Below are 17873 nucleotides of genomic sequence, written 5' to 3'. Positions count from 1 at the left end.
TACTACAGTAAATCAGGGAGATAGTTGGATAATTAGAATCTCTTATGGTAAATCAGGGAGATAGCTGGATGGCTAGAAATTCCTATTGTAAGTTAGAGACGGTTGGCTAAATAGAATTCCCTGTACTATATAAAGGACGTGAATGGGAACCCTATTTTGCGTTATGATGTCATGTTGTTTGCCTGAGGAGTGGTCACTGTGCTCTGAGGTGTAGCAAATATTCTGGTTTTAGATTATGTGATGAGATGTTGGGCTTAAGGCCATGAAGTCCATTCCTATGATGTTACTTCTACACCTGATGTGACTGACAGTGGGAAAAAAATATCTTGGCCTCTTGAATATTAACAAGTCTGTACATGTGGGCTGAAAAAATATTTGAATATTGTAGCTGTAATGCTTGATGTGGGTTGACATAGAGGAAGAGTGTGTTTGTGTGTGTGGGGGGGGGGGGGGGGGGGTGACATAGATGGGGTTGTGGGCTGTTGACATTTGTCACAACACATGTTTTCCACAACCAACACTGCGGCTTGGCGAAAATGAGCAAAAGCCGCATCATGGCACATGGAGAGCCCAGACAGCTTTGCACCATTAGCCTGACGCTCCCATCTGGAGTTGAATCGAGACGTTTGATTTCAAGGCGACGGCAAGGAGGTGGAAGACACTCGTTTAGCAGGCTGCAGAGGAGCTGGTCAGACAGTCCTCAGTCTGACAGCGTGTCAGAGGGCAGCCGTGAGCTTTCATCCAGCAGCAGATGCCATGAGTGAGCGGCGTCCTGGGGCTACGGAGACACAGACAATGACTTTGCTCCGTGGTGGGGTCAGGCGTGGCGTGAGCAGAATAGCGAGCTGGCTGATGGCCATGGAGGAAGCTTTCACAAACAGCTGCTGCTCTCGCTGTCACAGGTGCTGCTTACTGGGGACTCTTGACTCGTTTGCTACTTTCATATTCGTGGAGCTGCTTTTTCCAACACCACCTTGCAAACACAAACATTACACCAGGAAATGAGCAAGGTGGGTATGTATATGTTAAGTATATCATTTCTTTACTGTAAAATGAAATTATTGCACAAATTATTTTTAACTGTAACATTTTTTTTTTTATTAAGCACAGATTCCCATCAAAAGCTTTTCCTGTTCTGGTCTTATGTCATCCAAAATTTTTGGAGCTCAATATATTTTATATATTGATTTGAAAAAACATTTGAGCAAAAACATTTTCCCTCTCTATACCAACCGTGTAGTTTAGGTGTGAGAGCATATGACTACAGGGGTCACCATGGGAACTAGAGGCAGACAGGGCCCTTGCATGAGCCCTAGAGAATGAATCAAGTCTGCTGGTTTCCTATGAATTGATGAAATCTTGTAACTACATATCTGGCCATGTGACCAGTGGAGATTTGTCTAAAAGAGGACAGACATGATATTAACACAACATTAAAAAACAAATCGAATAATCAATTGATAATAAACTAATAATGGTCATAATGGTCAATAAATAAATAATGGTCATAATATTTTTGTTGATAATAAAATACATGAAGAAAATGGCTGTCCTTTCTCAGTTTTGGAGGGTGGTGTTTGAGCTCAGTTGAGCGGAGATCTTACCTCGGCTTTCATCATCGGATTACGTCCCTGCTTCCTGTACACCTCGCTTGCATGCCCAAAATTATTCACTTTAAAATGGCTCAACATTACCCACAAAACACTGCAGTTATTAACAAGAACGCATCACACAGCTACAGGAGTGTTATTGACTTTAAAGTCCCCTTGGGTAACAACTATTAACATTAAGGCGTAAGACAGCTGTAGATAATTATATGGTTAAATGCCCCAAGGTTAATTATCTCCTTAACAAACAAAGGTAACCTCCTCTCCTGGTCATAATGATCACAAAATATTTTGCTTATTATCTACATCTTGCTTAAGTTAACCTATTAAAACAATTGTAAGGTAAACTGGTTTCATGCTGTAGGCATGCAGGCTAGGCAACTATCAGATTTGTGTCCCATTAGAGAAATGTACTACGTAAATCTGTAATACATACTAAAATAAATATAGTTTACACTTGTGTTTGCCCTGCTACAACACATTCATTAAGGGCGTGTTAATTAGCTAATGAGCTGAGGTGTGTGCAAGAATAATACACAAAGGCTCTGTGTAACCAACTGAAGAATTCTGTGTAAGCTTACTAAAGTGTTCTGTGTAATCCAACTGTAGGACTCCATGTAACCTAACAAAACGGCTCTGTATAACCCAGTAACCCAAACCAATGGACTGTGTAACCCAACCGAAGGACTCCATGAGATTAAAGGGTTCTGTGTAACCTGATTGAAGCACTCTGTGTAAACAACCTGAAGTGAGCTGCCTGGATTTTCTTTTGGTGCAAAATTCTGTTATGGTGTACTGTGTACTCTTCATATATGGGTAAAATGGGATTTCTTTAAGTTGTGCTTTACCCTTAACTAATAACAAGAATTACAACTGTATTCCAATCATATGTCAAAATGTGTTGTCCTACATGTGTTTTGCAGAACTATGCTTTTGTTGTATATTTAATGGGATTCATATTCTCCAATTGTTTACAAACTGTGTGCGAATCTGCTTTGAAATCCTCATCAGGGGCCAGTCGGAGGAACATGCTTCATGGCATTGCTGCCACCGTGTGGAGCTTTGTAGATACTGTATAACACAGACTTTAACAGGAAGTAAACATAGCACCTTCTGACCGAGACATACTGATAAATTAACTGTACGTCACCATTTGATTTTAAATATCAATTTCAGGTATTTGCCTGGATCCAGCATCCCAAACAGTTAAATAACCTAATGAAGGCAAATCAGAACTGAATCCAACTGAACCCTTACTTAGACTATACGGTTTTGAAGGTATTGTCAGGGGATAATATTTAACTTATTGTTTCTCTGTTTCCAACATCCGCTAAGAACCAAAATAATAGAAACTGGAACTCTGTTCTGTACATTAAAATGAATAAACCGTTTAGAGATAGTTGCGCCTCGTTCAGGGATCTCCCTGACACTGCTGGCTATAGTCCCTGCTGAGGCTGGTGCTGGTAATTTGACGCAGGGCTTTATACCTGCATCTTCATACTGTGAAAGTGCCACAGTGGAGACACGGCAGGCGATTTCAGTTACACCTTGGCCAGGCGGTGTATTCCAACCTTTCCCTAGTGCCGCATGTCTCCTCAGACAGAGATAGCCATGCTATTTACCTGATGATTGTGGTTGAGGCACTCGACTTCCGAGCTCTTATAGTGGTGGATGGAGTTGTTGTGGTTAGGAGCAACCTGATGTTGGCTGAATTATAGAAGTTGCATTTTATTGATACGTCACTCCAACACTAATTTACTAGTTTAATAAAAGAACAAACAACACTTTAGGCTACAGAGAAATTACACTGACTAATAACAAATTGCAGTGTAATCCAAAGTCCTGAAATATAGCAGAAGATGCTGCAAAAGAGCCAGTAATGATGCTGTGTTTTGTGTGTTATGTAATATTTTCTCGGCAGTCTAATGGCCATCATCGCAGCCCTGCAGACTTATGAATAAATTAATGTTATTTCGGATGATGCCAATATAGACAGTGTAGTACTCTAACGTTCACCATAACAGTCCTATGGTGAAAATATATCTTAATTTCGAAAAAACGTTGCATTTCTAGGTTAATTAAGTTATGCATATGTAGCCTGTGATGTTTATTTTAGCATACTAACGAATTAGCATACTAATCACTAACTAATTAGTATGCTAAGATCAACAGTTTGAAATAGCATAATGACCACAGAGAAAAGTTGTAATGGCAACACTAAACGTCGGAGGGCAACACTGTTGTTTGATGAATTATTTCTGATCTGAGTCTCTGTATGCGCTAACATTATGCATTATAAATGAACAGTGCAGGGTGACGATTCACCGCACAGACACTTGTCAGACTTCTCAAGATGGTGTCAGTTTTCTTTCCTGAAATAGCTTCTTCAGAGTTTTATTTTCGGCTTCTTGTACATTCAGCACAACGCTAATACTTACCTGCAGCAACCAGAACGTCGCCTGTGTTTACGGTGTGGAAGTGAATCCCGAGGCGCTAGGACCCGGGGGAGATTCATTCGCTCAGAGGCACACAGCACGACGTGCACGAGCAGAGGCGGCTGTACGCGAAACCGACACCACCGGATGGGACGCGCACTCTCATCTGACAGTGAGTGGCACGCCGGAGGAAGACCGTTGTTGTGATGGGGGCGTTTCATTCCGTGCCAGACGACCACCAGTATCGTGTTTTAGCTAAGAAGACAGGATGTAAGTACCACAGCCTCTTAGAGGATTCATAAGAACATGTCTGGGTGCAGTAGTAGTCTGGGTGTTATATTTGCGTCATACGCCGATCCGGGTTGGAGGAAGCGGCACTTCGTGCTCCAGTGCGCACGCAGTGTTTTTATAATGCTGAAATCAAGACAATCAGCTCTGCTGCTTTAAAAACTGCGAAAACTGTATATTACATATGTGTAAACTAGAGTTTGCACCAACGTGCGACATTGCCAAGGAATAAACTTAGGTTCTAAATGAACACATTACGTTTTCATTATATGAACATCCAGTTATTTTACCAAATCCGCTGCTTGCCTACTTGAAATGGGGCTAAGAATAAATCTGGTTGATACATGAAGTGCCTGTTGAAACTCAATATTGTGACTCTTTAGAAATGCGCCCCGGACTATAACTGTACTTGTTAATTTCCTGATAGCTGTCGCCCCGCCAGGTTCCTATCAGTAACATGTTTCCTATTGAAAGCGGGTGTGATGACGTTTGTCAATAAGGAAATTACAAGAACTTTGCAGACTGAGGTTTTTTTATTTAATGATTCGATAAATGCATTGAATCACAACAGGTTTGTCGTTGTGGGACTAGACAATTGCATTATTCGTCAGTTTATTGTTGAGTAATAAAATGGGATTATAGTGTGCAGTGTGGTACTGGATGCATGACACGTGAAGTCCAGAAAATGAGACTCTTGTGACTTGTCGTGTTCATACCAGTGAAGACTGTTTTCACTTGTCTCTCAGTTTCTCTGGAGCAGATTGTAATTCTGCACAATCGCTTCAATCAGCTGAGCCACAACAGCGAGGTCCTTCGGTAGGTGAACTGCATGCTCACTCCTAGAGCTCTTTAGATCATTTCTGAATGGTAGCAAGTCCTGAGTTGTCTTAACAAGTCGAGGATCCTGGAGTATTCTTGTAAACATTGCTTGTTTTGTCCCTCTGAATGTGTTTTTGTTTGTGTAAACTGATAAACCGTTGTCTACAAATCTTGCGGTACATATACATAATGAATCACAGACTGAATAATTGCCAATGATGCATGTGGAATATATCATCATACATATTGCTCTTAGAATGCCTTTTATTGAGGTGAAATGATGCACAGCACAGCTTCTTATGCAAGTTGTTAATGAGAAACTTGATCTGAAAGCCTTCCTCACATCTGAAGTCTTCCTCTTCCTATTCATTTGAAGGAGGGAAGACTTCAAAAACATTCCAGACCTTGCTTGTAACCCTATTCGATCACAGATTGTAGAAGCTTTCTTTGACAAAAGGTGAGTTCTGGGAGAGATCATTTTTACTTGTTTCATTGAGTTTGCAGTTTTCAGGACTGAGAGCCTCATACTGAGCCCTTGTCCATTTCAGTGGGTCACAGAAGCAGAAATGTAACTAAGTTCAACATGTCTGAGGGACCATTTACACATCTCTGCTGCTGTAGTCCTGGCAATAAACAGCACATTTAAAACCACTCTGCATTCTGATCCCAAAAGAGTGGTTTTCCGTATTGGTGAATTGCTCAGTGTAATCAATGTTCAAATGGTTCTCTCTTCAACAGAAATTTCAAGAAAGAGGAAGAAGGTTCAGTGCAAGAGATTGGTTTTGAGGAGTTCCTCACAGTCATGTCCTTCTTCAGACCTCCAGGAACACAGCTGACAGCAGAGCAGAAAGAGGAGATCAGGAAGACCAAGATGCGTTGTGAGAACACACTCACAACTCTTAGGTTTTTGAATCATATCAAATGAACACAGTCAGATTAGCTGTGAGGACAAACATCACTCTCTCTGTGAATATCCTCGAGCACTTTACAACCACTGTTAGATTGTACTTTGGGGGGCTGCTATGACCTAAACATTAGAGATGTTGGCTTGGACCCATAAGGCTGGCAGTTCAAGCCCTGCGACCAGCAGTAAGCATGGCTGATGTGGCCTTTTACAAGACACCTGACCCCTCGACTGATCCCCGGGTGGCAAAGCAGCTCACTGCCCGTTGGTCACTCCGGTGTGTGTTCACTCCGGGTGGGTTGAACGCAGAGAGCAGTTTTCCTAACGGGATTAATAAAGTTTCTTCTTCTTTTTCTATTATGGATGTACAGAGTATCAGAGATGAAGGTCATGAAAAGACTCTGTGGTGTTGGATTCTGTGGACACACAGCGCGTCTGCTGCGTTAACTTGCCATGCTCATTTCTCTCTGCCCACAGTCTTGTTTAACATGCACGACACTGACAACGATGGAACGATAACACTGGAGGAATACAGACACGTGCGTCTTCAGTTACACAATCCACGACTCGTATCAAATGCCGTGCGAATCTGGCAGGTCTGCTGTATTGTGGCTGACAGTGTGGGTTTGCTGGGTACAGGTGGTGGAAGAGTTGTTGTCCCGCAGTGGATCTCTGGGGAAGGAGACAGCCAAGAGCATTGCGGACGCTGCAATGCTGGAGGTGGCCAGCATCTCCGTGGGACGCATGGTACGCTGTCTGCACCTACTTGTGCTGCAGAACCATTAACAGCCAATGCAGAGAAAGAAGGAGGAGTCAGGAGACCTTTAATTAAGGCGGAACTGTTGTTTTAAGATACCAGTAATTTCCAAGCTTAGAATTGGCATATAAATGTTTGCAAAAAAGATCTTCTTCTTCTGCAGGGTCCAGATGAGTTTTATGCAGGGATCACATTTGACCATTTTTTGAAGGTTTGCACATCTTTTGAAAATTTCGGATAATCCAAGAAACTACATTTTCTATTTATTAACTCTTTGTGTTACATACATAAACATTTAACTGTTAACTATATAACAAATTCACTGTTAAGTATATTGTACTTTAGAAAGGTTTAGTCAGATGTAGCATGACCGTAGAAGGGTTGGTGTCAAATAAATTCCTTTTCCCAACAGATTCTGAAAGAGTTGGAAATTGAGACCAGAATGAACATCCATTTCCTAAACTTGGACACAACGGTGTTCTGCAAGTGATGCCTGCCATTCGGCCCCAAGCGAGATTTCACTGTGTCACAGACAACAGCTGAGCTAAAGTTTAGCATGAAGGTAGACGATGTCTTTCTGTGCTTTGTCCGCAGCATTAAATTGGTTAAATGCAGGAATTGCAGGGACTTGTGTTCACAGTCCTGTAATTGTGGCATGTTTAAGTCTGTGGACTGTCATGGCTCAGTATTTAGAGTTAATTATACTGCGTTTGCACTGCTGTACACACACTATCTTGCACTCAGAGTTCTCTTTATTCTGTGCAATACCCGTATGAATGTATGAACTTTTTGCCTTTAATAGCTATATTTACATTGAAGTTTGTCTAAAAAGCAAAAACGTACAATGTTCAGGACACACATCAGCTGCAATAAATATATTTCACAAATAATTGCTGTGATTTCATTTGTGTGCATATGAATGCTTACTGCATTTTATATTATATTATGCAGTAAGCATAAAACATGTTCCTATATTTCAAATAGTCATTGGAATAAACTCTGCCTGGGAAGTCACAGATGCCACATGACAGGGTTTACTGCATGTATAAATAAGCAAGCACACCAGTCAGCTGTGGCAGAGTGCAAGATGACCGTCATGGGCAAAGGGGCGAGATTTGACCGATGTTCCTAAGGGTTTTATAAGAGATTTCTGGCAACAGGTTGGCAGCCTCTTTGGAAACTTGGTGAGATGTTCCAGGGCCAGTGAAGTGAGGGTGAACTGACTGGATTACATGCACACCGAGTGCCTCCCAGTGGCATCACATTGAGGCCAGAGAGGATCGATGGCTGGCAAACGGTACGGAGCAATTGATGCACCAGAGAGCAGCGTTTGACCTCTGTTATGAGCACAGGAGCAATGAGGGGGAAAAGGGAAATTTTAAGGAAGCACCACTGAGGGCACACAGTTACATCTACGCCTGTGAAACAAAAACACATGGTTAAGGTGCAGATGTTATGCTTAACATGTTATGAAGTTCATCATCAATGTCGCCTCCGGTTTGCATGGGGGTACCATTATTACCTCTCAAACATATGTCCTGCTGTATAAGTGGACGGCTACTGGTGTATATACTGCCAAGGTGGTGGTTGGGACCAGGGGTGGAAAGTAACTAATTACATTTACTCACATTGCTGTAATTGAGTACTTCTTATGAGTAATTTGTAATTTTCTGAGTAGTTTTTGAAATATGTAATTTTTACTTTTACTTGAGTACATTTTGACCCAAGTAGTTTTACTTCACTACATTTCAACGCCCTCACATTACTGAGTAAAAAAATATTGATGGTGAAAAATTAAATGTGGGCAGAAATTTTAACTTCTGAATCCCAGAACTGAAGGGCAATTGCATGGCCTTGCCTTGCGCATGCCCTTTCCATTGTCTCATAATCAGGTCGTAATCTGGTGCACTTTTTTTCTAAAAGGATGAGATTGTTCTATCTTTAAATCTATCAGGTTCTGTGGGGTCCTGTGGACATTTTATTGTGAGTAGTGGAATCCTGTTGCATTTTAGTTTGATTTGTGGCATCTTGTGAGCACTTAATTTTGTGTGCATTTTGTTTTTTGAATAATTTGTAATTTAAATGTCTTTATTCTTATCATAGTATTGTCCGTTGGACAATAGGACTGAAAATTGTTTGCACTTTATGGTACAGGTTGTGACTGTCCTTGTGCTGTGAGGAAGTATGTTCCTGAGCCCAGCTGATATTTTTGCAAGTGTGGACATGCACTTAAATACACTTTAAAATCGATTAAAACAACTTGTGCTGAATTTGGTTCATGATTCATCCATGCATTAAATAAGTAACTAAGTAACTTTTACTCAAATAACATTTTAAATGAAGTAATTTTGTACTTTTACTCAAGTAAATTTTGAGATGGGTAATTTTACTTTTACTTTGAGTAGATTTTAGGCAAAGTAATGATATTTTTACTCAATTACAATTTTTCAGTATTCTTTCCACCTCTGGTTGGGACAGTGTACATGTCTGGGGGACGATTCTTGGCATGATCTCTGACCACTGCATGAGTCTCAGAACACCAATGTGTACTTGGCCATCCTTGCAGATCATGTGACCCCATGATGATCTTCCCTGATGGTAATGGTCCCTATCAGCAGGATCACACCCACAGGGGTGGTGCATGAATGGGCGGTCCATGAGTGGGTGGTGCATGAGTGGGTGGTGCATGAGTGGGTGGTCCATGAGTGGGTGGTGCATGAGTGGGTGGTGCATGAGTGGGTGGTCCATGAGTGGGCGGTGCATGAGTGGGTGGTGCATGAGTGGGCGGTGCATGAGTGGGTGGTGCATGAGTGGGTGGTGCATGAGTGGGTGGTCCATGAGTGGGCGGTCCATGAGTGGGCGGTGCATGAGTGGGCGGTGCATGAGTGGGCGGTGCATGAGTGGGCGGTCCATGAGTGGGCGGTGCATGAGTGGGTGGTGCATGAGTGGGTGGTCCATGAGTGGGTGGTGCATGAGTGGGTGGTCCATGAGTGGGTGGTGCATGAGTGGGTGGTCCATGAGTGGGCGGTGCATGAGTGGGTGGTGCATGAGTGGGCGGTGCATGAGTGGGCGGTCCATGAGTGGGCGCTGCATGAGTGGGCGGTGCATGAGTGGTGGTGCATGAGTGGTGGTGCATGAGTGGGTGGTGCATGAGTGGTGGTGCATGAGTGGGTGGTGCATGAGTGGTGGTGCATGAGTGGGTGGTGCATGAGTGGTGGTGCATGAGTGGGTGGTCCATGAGTGGGTGGTGCATGAGTGGGTGGTCCATGATTGGGTGGTGCATGAGTGGGTGGTGCATGAGTGAGCGGTGCATGAGTGGGTGGTCCATGAGTGGGTGGTGCATGAGTGGGTGGTGCATGAGTGGGCGGTGCATGAGTGGGCGGTGCATGAGTGGGTGGTGCATGAGTGGGTGGTGCATGAGTGGGCGGTGCATGAGTAACTTTGGTGTCCTTCCCTGGCCTGTGAACTCACCCGTTATATATCCACTGGAACACATGTGGGAACACTTAGATCACAAGGTTCATTGTGCTGACCCAAACTACATAATCTGAGGGACCTCAGTGCTCCGCCATAGTTGAAATGGGCGTGAGGGCTTCCAGATACCTTCTCTAATCAAATACAGTCCATGCCATGACATTTCACCAGTGTCGTGTGAGTCAGGGGTAGTTACATACAGTATGTGTGGTCATCATATTCTGATATGACCATTTAAGAAGATGCAGAGACCAGATGCTTTTGAAGCTGGAAATGTACAGTGTACTCTTGCTTGTGTTATCATACTGTAGGCTATAAAAAAAAAAAAAAAAAACTTCATCAGCTAGGCTGTTGTTGTGTCTGATAACCAGCAGGTGTCAGTAATGTAGTATAACTGCAAATGAAACTTCATTTAAACACTGAATTCAAGTTTATGGTCACTAAGACTGTACGTCTATACTAATGTATAGATGTGTGTGCCACTTTAGGATACACCTTGCTGATACGGGGTTGGACCCTCTTTTTCCTTCAGAACTGCCTTAATTGTTCATGGCATAGATTCAACAAGGTACTGGAAACATTCCTCAGAGAGTCTGGTCCATATTGACATGATAGCATCACATATTTGCAGATTTGTTGGCTGCACATCCATGATGTGACTCTCCCGTTCCACCACATCCCAAAGGTGATCTATTGGACTGAGATCTGGTGACTGTGGAGGCCATTCAAGTACAGTGAACTCATTGTTGTGTTCAAGAATCCAGTCTGAGATGATTCACGCTTTATGACATGGCACGTTATCCTGCTGGAAGTAGCCATCAGAAGATGGGTACACTGTGGTCATAAAGGGATGGACATGGCCCGTCTGGCACCAACAACCATGCCACATTCAAAGTAATTTAAATCACCTTTCTTCCCCATTCTGATGCTCAGTTTGAACTGCAGCAGATCGTCTTGGCCATGTCTACATGCCTAAATGCATTGAGTTGCTGCCATATGATTGGCTGATTCGACATTTGCGTTAATAAGCAGTTGGACAGGTTTACCTAATAATGTGGCCGGTGAGTGTATATAACAAGTGGTTATATATTTATATATATTCAAGCCCTATATGTAGGCTAAGACAAGAAATCCAAATTGTTGTTCAATCAACATCATATACATTTATTTCTATATTATAGAATATATAATGTGTTATATTATAGTGTAAGAAGCAGATAAATAATATGAATATGACATCAAAACAATCCATCTTCATCAGAAGTGCAAAGTAAATATTAAATATTTATAATTAAACAGATACTTCCCAGATTTTGTAATGGTGCTCTGTTTCTCTTTCCTCTATTACCAGCAAAACGAATTCAGTTTTGTCATTGTTCATTTCCAACTTCGTTCCACTCGCACTGCAGAGCGATGGAACTGAAGCCCAAACCGAATTCAGATGTGAACGCTGTGTGTTCACTGTGCAACACATTCCTGTAAGCTTTACCATCAGAACTTTGATGTTGTTTTTTATATCAAAGACATCAAAACATTTCTTGCTACCTGCAAGGGGAGAGGGGAAAGAAACCTGCCACTTTGATGTATGAAACGACAAGTGTATTTCTCACATAGGCACCTGGTTGGCAGGTTAGGGGGAGACCCCTAACCACACGCTACCTCTGCCACACCCACTGCCCTTATTTCTGTTTCACTACAAGATCGACTTTTCTCATTTCTTTGCCTCCGTCTCTCTGTTTACTGGAGTCAGCATGCAAGAGTTTCATGAAATCCCCACCTTTTATTTCTACAGAAATTATATTGAAAACGAACTCAACTTCCCAAAATGAACTGAAATAAGGTGTTGCTGTGGGTACAGGCTACTGGAAGCTGGCTGCCTTTATGATCACACAAAGGTGACTATACAGGGACAGTATGTGTGTAATTAAAAGCCAAATACTGTTGCAATGGTTAAATATGTTAGGGCGGTGGAATGAGTGAAATATCACTGACAAAAAATCGTTAGATCCACTACATTCTGAACAGGTGATTCAAGCAGGACTGGCCCACCACCCAGGATTCATGCTAGACATTTAAAATGCGATTAAAATAACATCCGTCTTTGAGTACATGGTCACAACACCAGGGGCTAATAATTCTTAATTAAACAAGGATGTGTTGAACTCTGTTACTAGTCCTAAACACCACTAGCTGGACAAGTGCAATACTTCCATAATGGAATCATGTGACTTCTATAGATTTTCTCTCTTTCTTTCGCTACAGGATTAAACCTTTGTCGTCTCAGATGGAGCTCAGTCACTGAGGTTGTTTGTGTTTTAGGGAGATTCACCAAGCAGTGCAGTCGTTAGAAGTGTAGCACAGGCTGTTCATACCCGAATTTAGCAGGTTCATGCATAGCGACGAGCTACGTTCACGTGGACCTTGTTTTGTGTGTAAAATGCATGACAGACATATATTTTACACAGGTGTGCTGACCTGAGTTAACTGGATGAGGAGTTCTATGCTGAGAACTGTGAGCAGTTTGGAAAATAAAACAGGAGAACTGTGACCCTGTCATGGCCGTAGCTCCTCACAGACGTCTGCCCTGTCCCACCCGTCACTGAATACTGTCCTCCCATCTAGTCACCCACGCTACACAGAACTAGAATATTTTTATGGCATTCAGGGTTCTCACACCTCAAATATTTTATGTTTTACTGATGTTCAATAACACATTTAGTTTGGATCCGAACTAATACGATGATCTCTGGTGACTGGGTGCACCTTGACCTCATAAGCAGGTGTATTGCGTTAGAGGTGCCCTTCAGATGGAAACCTCTCTGCCTCCTGCTTTAGCAGCATGTTATATGGAAGGCATGCTTACGTTTCCTCAAGTTTGTGAGGGTAACATTTTTCAAATAACGGAGCACCAGCATAAACAGCGGACAGCAATTAATATTTTTTGGACTTCAGATTGTTTAGGGTTGCATTTAACTCTAGGATTGCATTTTTTTTTTCGTATGCAGCAAGAAATCGCACTTGAACTCACCTCACAGTTCTGTTTTCCCTCTGTCAGCATTCCTGCCTGTCTCAGCTCCAAATGTCACTGAAACTCGGCTCGAGGAGGAACTTAAGACATGACCGAGTATAAATCTCACTGCTTCCATTTTTACAGAAGCTTGTGACTGGGTCAAGGGCCGTTATGTGCTGCCATCACTCCCCGCGCATTTGTTCCTCATACCACAATTCCGAAAGAGTTGCACCTAAGAGAAGGTGTCCTGAAGTCCTGCTGCGTGTCCACACACACTGTTGTAGTAGCGGGACATGCGTTTGCATGTCTGCGTGTCATCACACAGGTAAAGCAGGTACATACCACACTGGCACAATCCAGACGTCCTGTGAGTTATTTCAGACTCACTGATTTAATATTTTGGACCGTTCACGTCCATGTTTGGGTTAACGTTTGTGCAGTATAGAAAAAAAAGCATAAAGTGCAACGATGTTTATTAAACAACTGATTGAACTGATATGCATGTACAATGTCAAGAGGATATTACTGCTCAAATGCTCAAATGTGGAGTTTATTTGCCAAATTTTAATACGATGCCCTTCTGAGGAGTTAAAAAAAAATTAACATGTGCACACACAAACACACTCACACCCACCCTGTGACAGGGGAGACGGCTAGTCAGGAATTTGTCTTTCCTATCTGATGTGTGGTGCAGAATATGTGTCATTAATGGCTGATATCACCGTCTCTTTCACTTCCTGTCTTCTAAACTTGCCTCAACACAAGATTATGTCTCAGACAGCATACACTCAGCAGGCCAGCTCACCCAGTTTATGCATGTCAGTCAACTCCCAAGAACATACCACAAAAGCCAATATGGCTAACACCTTACATCATATCTACTCCACTATGACAACATACTTGACTCTCTGTGCAATGACAAGGAATCATATTTAAGATCAAAGTGCGATTCTAGGTCAGAGCCCTGTGTCTGCCTGAGATACAGGATATCTGACGCAAATGACTGAAGTCATGCTTAGATAAACAAGCTTGAGACAGCAAACATGTAAACTCAAATCAATACAATGATAAGCAGATAAGAGATTTGCAACTGTCATTGCAAAAACCGCCACTGGTATGATGCATTCAAAATAACTGGGGAAGATTTGCACATCCAAATAATATATTAATTAATTATGATAAAGAATAATAAATTAATTTAATAAATATAACAGAAGGGTATAGCCCTTGTAGCCCTATTGCTTTGTAGGAACTGAAAGTATTTACAGGAATTACGTGGAAAAATAAATAGTCAATAAATAAAACAGACACAGTCATAAAATATACGTTCCCAGCCATGTCTCAGAAGTTCTGTGACATCATTCGAGTTCTGTTTTTACACTGGCCCCTGAGTGACTTCAGTTCACGGGCAGCTTTCGACGCGAGTTCTTGGATCCTGGTGAGAACCACACAGCCATAGACCTTCTGCTGGAAGGTGTTCTGTGGAGGCAGCACTGCCGTGGGTCCCACAGATCCGTCAGGCAGGGGAATGTTGGGCCGCAGTTTCTGCAGGGCACAGCGTATCCTGCTGGTAAGGTGCCTGCCGTGATCGAGCAGCTCAGCCAGACCTGAGAGCAGAGGTCCCGAGGAGGACTGCAGGTCGCTCTGCTGCTGCAGGACCATCATGCCGTGTGGCAGGAGCTCCGTCAGGCGGACGTAGGCGCTCTGGACACGCTCGGCCGGACTGTTGCCCCACAGCGTCGACGACGGCACGCCGTCCATCGTCATTGTGCAGAACTGGGCCGCAAAGTCGCCTTGAGTGGCTTGCTGAAAGGAAAGAGTGTGGAGATTTGGTCAGGCCGCAGAAATGAGAGGAGTTGCTGTACTGACACCGCAGTGTAATGGTGAAAGCCGAAAATACTCTTACTGGATTACATTCACCTTCACATTTGCGAGAATTGTTTTCTGAATAAAGTAGCAACACCCACTGACAGAAACAATGACATATTAGCCTGAAAGCTAACACACCCCTACCACAAGCTGCTCACTCCCACTCCCACAGTGCATAACTTCTGAATATAGAGGCCGTTTCCCAGGCAAATATTACAGCTAATTCTGGACTAAGTGATGGTGTTAGTGGTAATTCCCCATTGGTCTTTTTTTAGTCCAAGACCAGACTTAGTCTGTTTTCTGGAAACTACCCCTTTACTGCTCTAGTAAGGCAGAGTGTCAGAGCCATTTATGTCCCCGCACTGCCTCAAATACCCTCAGCAGTTGAATGAACTCCTCATTATGTGCCATACTGTATTTGACAGCATTTCATTATGATTTGACCACATTAGACCTGCCACACCTGAGCTCATTACTGCGTTGCTTTGCTGAAAGCGGCCCGGACCAATAGCGCCCCCGTGTGAGAGTGTGCGAGAGATGAGGTACTTACGTATGTCGTTATTAACTCTGCGGTGGTCCAGGACACGAACCTGCTGAGCTTTACGGCTTTGTGAAGATTTTTGTTGCAACTCTCGTCAATGCACTGAGCTGTTGCATTTCCAAACTCGACCACAGCTAACAGGATAACTGTCAGGAGCAGCACTGAAGAAGGAGAAAGACACCTCGGGATTAAACTCCACTTTCATCTGTCATGTATAACAGAAAAACAATATGGCCGCTCTACATATTGCCAGTAACCTTATTACTTGACAGACTCAAGCATCCATGACCATCATAATTCTGACAAAACTATGTCATCGGATCGCTGGACAGTATATGTATTGCAGTTAAGCACAGGTTTAGACTCGCACAATTCTTTTACTCACACCGGTGTATGATGTTTTCTGTATCATCGAATCAAAAAGTGCTACATTTTCCAATTAAATATAATGTGACGGTTACTTTAGACTGTCATCAGTGTTCCATAACTGTGACATAAGTGTGCTATAACAGTGACATAAGTGTGCCATCGCAGTGACATGAGAATGCTATAACAGTGACATAAGTTTCATAACAGTGACATAAGAGTGTTATTACAGTGACATATAAGAGTGTTATTACACTGACATAAGAGTGTTAGTGACATAAGTGTGCCATTACAGTGACATAAGAGTGTTATTACAGTGACATAAGAGTGTTATTACAGTGACATAAGTGTGCCATTACAGTGACATAAGAGTGTTATTACAGTGACATAAGAGTGTTATTACAATGATATAGGCGCACATCTTTGAGTGTGGTTGTGTAGTCGTACTTACTGTCCGTTGGCTGGGTTCTGTGGGCCTGCCAGTGCATGTTCCTAGCATGACCATTCATATCTTCGTGCACAGAGGAAATTAATCGTGATCGCAGCCCGGCATGAGGTTTTTAAAGACTTGAAACCACACGTTTGTCATCACAGGAAATGACGCAGCGCGCCTTGTTAGGCAACTAGTTCCCAGAATCTTCTTGTGTTGTCACGTGTTGTGTGATGCTGCTCTCTGAATCCTTCCATCGTGTTTTGACTCCACCCAAACGCAGCCCACAGCGTACACTATACAGACCACTCATTCCCACGTCCTTACAATCCTCTACATCACGATGTGTTACGCTATCACTTAGGACTGCACGGTCATATGTAGTTTATATGGTGTTACATGATAAGCAGATTGTTACTGGAATCAAGCTTGCCTGGTCTCCATTGCTTCATATGTAATCTCGTAGTCCTTTGTTCATTTGTGGTTTTATTGTGTGAGCATGGACAAATTAAATTGCAAAAAGTCGCACGATTGTCTTTGTGGCGATTTTATCACAGAAACACTGAAAACCATGTTTATATATGCAGTCTGACAACAGTGTGGGAGGAGTTCATATGCCCCCGCGCCCCATGTGCATGTCAAGCAAGGAAGATGATCAGGCTGCAATTTACTCTCCCTTCCATCTTCATGTATTCTTCCAAACTGCTTTCTCCAGCTGTACGAGGCTCTGCGGCCCACCAGCACTTCCCATAGGAGCCAGCCAGGAGCCAGCCAGGAGCCAGCCAGGAGCCAGCCAGGAGCCTGCACTCTCCTGCTTCTCCTGAAGTTGGGGAACCACAGGACGACTAAGCACCATCCTTGGCGTGGCTTTGAAATCTGTTGGTCCAACGGAAGTTGTCTGCCAACAGGAAATAGGTTTCTCAACATCAGGTTTTCAAGTGACGCAGGATTGTCCAATTGTGTTCAATTGTGTCTGATGATGCAGTTTTTTGCCAGTTGCTGCAATGGTGCAGCATTGGGGGGTTGCAGGGTGGGGGGCAAAATACACCCTCAGCACCCTGAATGGAGTCTTTCCTGATACCTTAAAACACTAAGACAGAAGGGAAACCCCCTCAGCTAAGAGGAGGTTTGTGGCCAGCTTATACTTTACACAGAATGGCTGTTTTTACTGCTATTTCTGTAAGATCAGAGTACGTACTAACAGGTTTCATCTCCTGCCAGCGCCCAGTACCAGCTAAGAGTCGTGGGTCTGAGCATGCTGTGGTCAGAAGCCAAATAGGGGCAAACAGAGGGGAAATCTTATGTCTTCTCAGCAAAATACTGGCAAAACCAACAAAGGTAGTTCAGAGCCAGACCTTGGTACTTTCCATGTA

The 17873-nt window shown here is 43.0% G+C and overlaps 2 protein-coding genes across 2 annotated transcripts; one reads left to right on the top strand and one right to left on the bottom strand.

The window, feature by feature from the left end:
- The first annotated feature begins 4153 nt into the window (after positions 1-4153).
- On the top strand, positions 4154-7700 carry tescb (tescalcin b). Its single transcript, XM_077011278.1, has 8 exons — positions 4154-4312; positions 5077-5146; positions 5526-5606; positions 5888-6027; positions 6531-6592; positions 6693-6800; positions 6974-7021; positions 7223-7700. Exons 1-8 carry the CDS (start codon positions 4249-4251, stop codon positions 7298-7300), a joined length of 651 nt encoding a protein of 216 aa, XP_076867393.1. The 5' UTR covers positions 4154-4248; the 3' UTR covers positions 7301-7700.
- A 6050-nt stretch (positions 7701-13750) lies between these two features.
- On the bottom strand, positions 13751-16594 carry m17 (IL-6 subfamily cytokine M17). Its single transcript, XM_077010656.1, has 3 exons — positions 16522-16594; positions 15714-15865; positions 13751-15100 (listed from the first exon to the last, which is right to left on the bottom strand). The coding sequence occupies exons 1-3, from the start codon at positions 16577-16579 to the stop codon at positions 14636-14638; spliced, it is 675 nt and encodes a 224-aa protein (XP_076866771.1). The 5' UTR covers positions 16580-16594; the 3' UTR covers positions 13751-14635.
- Between the last annotated feature and the right edge of the window lie 1279 nt (positions 16595-17873).

This window comes from Brachyhypopomus gauderio, chromosome 7, assembly GCF_052324685.1.
Source record: "Brachyhypopomus gauderio isolate BG-103 chromosome 7, BGAUD_0.2, whole genome shotgun sequence".
Taxonomy (NCBI): Eukaryota; Metazoa; Chordata; class Actinopteri; order Gymnotiformes; family Hypopomidae; genus Brachyhypopomus; species Brachyhypopomus gauderio.
Note: the sequence above shows the minus strand (reverse complement) of the source record. Positions and strands in the feature narration are given on the sequence as shown.